The sequence below is a fragment of the Phaeoacremonium minimum genome, assembly GCF_000392275.1.
Source record: "Phaeoacremonium minimum UCRPA7 unplaced genomic scaffold PA7_03_scaffold_139, whole genome shotgun sequence".
Lineage (NCBI taxonomy): Eukaryota > Fungi > Ascomycota > Sordariomycetes > Togniniales > Togniniaceae > Phaeoacremonium > Phaeoacremonium minimum.
The window spans coordinates 11,112-17,465 of NW_006921046.1; the positions used below are offsets into that span (position 1 = coordinate 11,112).

General features: G+C 52.4%; 1 protein-coding gene across 1 annotated transcript; it reads left to right on the forward strand.

Moving 5' to 3' along the window:
* Positions 1-3,011: 3,011 nt before the first annotated feature.
* Positions 3,012-3,922, forward strand: UCRPA7_1869 (putative upf0052 domain containing protein; the record flags this gene model as incomplete). Its single annotated transcript, XM_007914448.1, has 3 exons — positions 3,012-3,664; positions 3,725-3,800; positions 3,908-3,922. 3 exons carry the CDS (start codon positions 3,012-3,014, stop codon positions 3,920-3,922), a joined length of 744 nt encoding a protein of 247 aa, XP_007912639.1.
* Positions 3,923-6,354: the final 2,432 nt, after the last annotated feature.

The window sequence follows — 6,354 nt, forward strand, 5'->3', positions numbered from 1 at the left end:
TTCCCAAGATCGAGGCAACTCAGAACCTCGAGCCCCCTACAGATTCTTAAATGTGAATCAATGGATCCTCCATACTTTTGGGGGTCAGACTACGAGAGAACCTAGGGTTTGAATGGATGCTAAATGGTAGGCTTTTGCTTTGATCCTAGCAGGTAGTAATTGCTCTTTGCGTCAGAATGTCACGTATTTGCACATGCAACTTTAACTTGTGGATAGCCACACTGGGGCATTGATATATGAAGCTATGAGATTGAAAGTCGTCAACTCTTCAACAGAGCTGTACATGTAGCTATAATGCGATTGCCAATCTTACTTGCAGCCCACCTCGAGCAAGCACTTAAATCAAGACAAGAGGCATGGATTTTGCGTATCTGCTGTGATCACGGGAAAAATGACAGTTCATGAGATGAAAAGTTGTGTGTAAAAGATACCTAGTAATTCCTTGTGACGGATGTAACCAAATTCCAGGGCATTCTGTCCTTTTGAATTAGCTCTTCCGAATCCCATATCAAATCAACGATCCAAATCAATCAATCAAGATCCGAATCGGATTTGCGTCTGCGTGTGTCGGTCGGCCCAACGGCATCTGCGGATATCCAAGACAGGCTTGCAGCTGCAAGAGAGGGAGGCGATGCTCCGCTATTGGCTGGGAGGAAGTCCCGGGTCGACCTCCCCGTTGCCGTGGGGTGGGGGGAGGGGATGATGGCCGGCGGAAGGACCAAACGTCCGGTAAATCTGGCTGATGAGACTGACGTTTGCTGCGCATAAGTCATCGTTGATTCCGTCTTATTTCGCCGGGCTGGTGGCCATGGGAATGGATGTTGGGATGAGCAGTAATGCGCTTGATGAGATAGGCGACCAGGATATCCAAGTAATAATGATCCTATTTTACCTGCCTGCAAAAAGGACTACTCTTCAACCGATATTTGGTTGGTGGCCTGCATTGGAGTAGAGCGTTTGAGTACACCCGCCCATGCATAAGGTGCCTTTTTGAGACCTTCGACACTTAGAGAGAAAGAGGGGGCGTTCTCCGATTTTCTCCTCATGCGAACGGCGGCGAGGGTGGCTGTCTCCGTTTCTGCTTACATGGACATGGACAGTCAGTCAGCCAGTCTTGGGTTGTGCCACTGCAGCCAGCCAACTGGAAGAGCCGCGCGAACACGGCGAGCTCTAGAACCTGAATGGGAGGAGAGCTGCTGCAGTGCCTGTGGATGCCGGGGAAGTGTCTCGGTCACTTCCTGCTCGGGTCTTTGCTAGACCCTTTCAGATGGACTAACAGCCCCCCCGAAGACGGACACTCCCTGGTCGGATCAGCACGTTAGGCACGCTAAAAAGTTGTTGGCAACTTCGATTATTCAGGGCGTCACGATTGGCTCTGTCATCGTGATCATGTTGTCTGCACCACCTACCCAAGACCCAAGACCCAAGACCAAAGCTAAACCCTACAGAGCCTGCCTGGATACTGTGCTCTACCTATTACCCTCAGGGAGGTTCGTGCCTCCTCTGACTTATAACCGAGAGCCGTCCATCGGATGAGGAGAATGTCATACCAGAAAAGGGGAAGAAGATAGGCGAGTAGGATATAGGATATAGGATAGAGGATACACCTACAGACTGAGTCATCCCTCAAGTCTATCGTCAAGGCAGCAGAGCACCACATGTACCTAGGTAGGCTTCGATTGTTCCAAGGGCAATGCATTGAATGAGAGGTTTCTTTGGCCAAGACTTTGGCTTAGCTAAGGCAGAAGAGGTCGGCTTCTCGCGGTTATTATTATGGTGGAAGACGAGCCATTTCTGTGTTGTTTTCTATTTCCCGCCTGCGTGTGCATATGATTGTGACGATTGTGATGATTGTGATGATGAGCTGGCCCGCAGCAGGCAGGGCATGTCAGGTCAGGTCGAGTGATGACAGGGCACTTCAAGGTTGTGATGTTTTATGGCTGATGTGGTTGCAGGGCAAGGATTCGTGGAGAGATGCACTTGCAAAGCGTGGACTGTGCGCACTGCAGGAAGGAGCAGCTGTGAAGCAACACCAGCAACTCCGAAGAGCCAGTGGCTTCCTTGTGTTGCGTCTCTCTCTTTCTTTCTTGAGGGTGGAAGTGACCCCATTGCATTCTACCTAACCTACCTGGATACCTGCCTAGGTACCTACAGTACCGGTCACTATGCCTGAAAGTGCCTAACCAATTCCCATCAATGCAGTAATGCAGTGCCTGTACAGTGAGCCTACTGTCCTTACAGAAGCTATCTTTCTCCCAATTCAGGCCTCTTAGCGGTGTTTTAGTGGGCAAACCCAGACACATGCACAAACACACACACACACACACACAGGCGGAGGTTGTCCGGGATCCATCCATCATTCAATTGAGTCTTCCCTGCCAGCCATCACCCACCCGCCTTGCCTTGCCTTAACTTGACTTGACTGACCTCACTTAGCCTGTGAGTGAGCGGGCAGGTGGATTCCCCCCCAATCTCTCTCTCCCATTCTCTCACTGCCTACCCGACCCGGACCTCAACATCATCAACAGCTACCTCCTACCTCCACCTCCACCACCACCATCATCCGCCAACGCCGCCTCCTCTCTCTCTCCCTCTTGTGCCTGGCCTGAATCCCCTCTGCCAGCAGGAACTCAAAGCGTTAATTCGCCTTTGATTCTCATCTCATCTCTTCACCAGCCAGTGCCCGCCGTTTTTCTGCCGCCTCTGCAGCAGCCTGCTGGTTCTTTTTTCTTAATAATACCTTCCTTTCGAGTTTTGGAAAAAGTTCGCCCTTAGGTTCAGTTTTGCCGCTCTTGCTACCTACCCAGTCCAGCACCTTCTACCATACCACAATTTGCTACCGCAGGGCGGTCATTTCGCTTTTCCCACCGAGCCCGACCCGATAAGCCTTTTGCTCTCGCATGATTCATTTGTGAACGGCGCCCATTGCAGCATAGGCCCGACGCCGCTGCTGCTGCTGCTTTGTTCATCTGATCTCCTCTCTTCCGCTACTACCACCCACGCCCGACAACATGGCTGCTCTTCCACGTCGCAGAAAGGCCTTCGGTCATCGTCGGCGGGTCGAGGATGAGGGCGAGGACGAGGGCGGACCCGAGGCGCTCGATGTCGATGACGATTCCCTGACTGAGGGCTCTGTCATCAGCGACGACAATGATGCTGCCGATGATAGTGATACTAGCAATGTCGACGAGGCGTCTCCCACATCGCCCAACATCAGCAAGGCAGCGGCAAACGGAGCTCCAAAGTCCGGAGGTCGCCATCAGAATGGAGGTGCTAGTTCTGCCGCTGCACAACCCTCTCAATCGACGATAACCGACACCGAACTCATGCTGAACGGCCTGCACATCTCCAACCAACCGGGCTCCACGGAGGAGCTACAGTTTGATGACGCCGTCAGATCACCATCGAAGGCCGCCGCTCCAATCGTCGTGAGCTCCAGTTCAGCTCCACAGCCACAAGATGGACCGCCGTTTGAGCGTCGCCGTCGCGAGCACGAGGAATACAGGAAGAAGAGGGACGAGGATCCGGCCTTCGTGCCCAACCGTGGGGCCTTCTTCATGCACGACCATCGGCATGCCGGGCCTTCTGCCAACGGCTTCCGTCCGTTTGGCAGAGCTCGGCGTGGAGGTCGAGGTGGCATGGGAGGGCCCTTCGCGCCCATCAAGTATGTATCATCTCCATCTCGTGCATGCTCCCATCATGACGCAGCTAACGCTATGGTCAGCCAATTTCACAACTCGACGGATCCCACCACAAACGCCCCCTGGGCCCACGACATGCACGAAGCCGTCGCGGAACCGGTACCATCTCGGCCGACTCGACACATCAACCACATCAACAATGAGGGAATCGCAAATGGCGACGGGCACATCCCCACATGCCCGCCCAGTTCAACCCCTATCAATAGAACTTTGTCGACTGAGAAACTGCTTGGCAATGCACAAGTACGAGTGTATTTCCCGCCGTTGAAGACACCGATCATCTTCTCCGGCGTGCCGGTGAAGCAGTACACCAAGCTACCTGATCATCGACCTCCCCTCCGACGAGACAAGCCTGTGCGGATTTCCCTGCCCGATCATCCACCTCGCTACATCTTCCCTGCTGTTGATCGGTCATTCATCTTCATCCCTCGCGCAATGCGACCGAATCAACAACGGATGCGAGGCAAACCCCGTTCTGGGCTCGGATCTGTCTCAGGATTTTCTCGACGCACTAGTGTTTTTGGCGGCAGTTATTACGGCAGTGCCTACTCTCCGAGCATTGCTCTAAGTCGACGGTCATCAATAGCACCCGAGATGGGCCGCGACTTTCTTGTATCTCCGACCGGCTCTGCGATCTCACGAGGTGCTTTCCCTCTCGATGCATCACGACCCATCGTCAGACTTCCTCCTCTGGCGCGACCGGAGCAATCTGCCCCTATCCCTTTTGCCGCTCCAGCCTCTGATGCTGCTGGTGGGATGACAGATAGGTCTCCGGCCCTCGGGGAGTCGTCTATTAACGACCTTCCTCCTCCCCAGACACATCCTCTGCCGCAGAAGCCTACCTTCCAAGAGAACCGACCCAGCTCCATAGTCATGCATCAGCCTCGACCTCAAAAGACTGTCTCTGTTGAGAACATCGAATCGCCAACAATGCAAATGACTTCATCGCAACCTTATCAACAGGCTTTCCACCAGCAGGTCCCGGTTCAGGTTTCGAATGGTTTCCCGCACGAGACGCATGCTCGACATCCATCATACCCGTCTCAGCATTCTACGGGCACTCCTCTATCTCAGATCCCGGAGCGAGCTATCCATGCTGCTCCCTTCCAACCGAATGCGTACCCGCAGCAGGGTTACTACGGACAGCCATATCAGATGATACAGCCGCAACAGGGATACTACTATCCATCCGGGTTCGGTAACAACATGGGTCCTTCTGCCACAGCTCCAGCCTTTGTTCCAGGAGCTCAGCAGTCTCAGCCTGCGAATTTCTCACAGCCAGGTCAAGGAGACGGTCCCAGCGCTCAAGCAAATGGACAGGCACCCAATGGACAGAACTTGGTGGCCCAGGAAGTGAACGGCATGGTCTATTATTATGATGCGACTCAAATGCCGACGGTACAAGGATACCAATCATTCCCAGGATCCCAGAACTTTGTTCCTGGCGTCGTCGGCATGGGAGGCATGGTGACACCGAGTCCTGATGGATTTTACTACCCCCAGCAAGCTCCTCCCATGATGTACTACTCTCAATAGGGTCCTGCGTTGCCTTGGTCATGTTCATTTCCACGATTACCGTCACATTTATCTTACTCACTTTAATTCGCAACACCTTGAACATGAACACACCCTCGCATCACTTAGCATCCTACACATTCTTCGATTTTGAGGCTCTTATCTTATTTCACTAGGCGGAACAGGGTAGTTTGGGGCAGGGGCCGGTTTTTTGTGCAATTCTGCTACTCTCGGGGTGCGGGTTGGCTTAGGTTCTTCTTCGCTACTACCACCTCTTTGTAGGATTGCGAGCTCATTACTATCGCTGGAAGGGCGCTTCGAGGAAAAAGCAGATGATGGAGAAAAAGTATTTTGGGCTTTTAGTGGTTGTGGCAGGCAGATGGAGGATGGCATGGCAGACAAAGTAGGGCAGCACTTGTTCAGAGAGATGGCCTGCTCCGTGGACCTTTATACCACCTAACCTCACCTGGCATTACCCACACCTTTCTTGCAGCAAATCCCAGATTTTTCCCCGTCCGCATCATCTCTTCTTGTTTGGCGTTGATTGTATACTGAATTGTTTTGGGAAGGATATCCCCTGCCTGGGCGTTTCGGGAGTCTCAATAGCATTTGGTATCTAGTGAACGGGTTCGAGCGTTTGCTTTTGCTCTTGGCGTGGGTTGATCAAGGGCCCTCTTCCTCCTTTGGCGATGCAGCCTCACCTTTATGATTCTGTGGGCTTTGTGATGTTCTGTTTTCCCAGCTGCCTTTCCTTTGCTCATACTGACTGACTACTGATTACCTCACATTCCCTATGTCGAGCTACCACTGCACTTCCTGAATGTTTGCATTATGTCTGAGAAGAAAAAGCAGATGTTGGGCATGCTACGGGACAAGGTCGTTCATTCTAGAGTGTCTCCTTCATAAAGACTTCCGGGACTCTTTTGTTTCATGGCGGATCCTGAGGAGCGATTCCTGGGACGGGGTCATACTTACTCGCTTCTCTTATTTTTTCGAGTTTGTAGACGTGGTTAGAAGAGGTTATCGCTTACTAATACAGAGGACTTCTTTTGTATAATCACTGCCATAAAAACTCTGTCCGTGACTTGATGGGATGTACACCTCCGCCGGGGTAACAAACGTTATTTTAGCAAGGTGA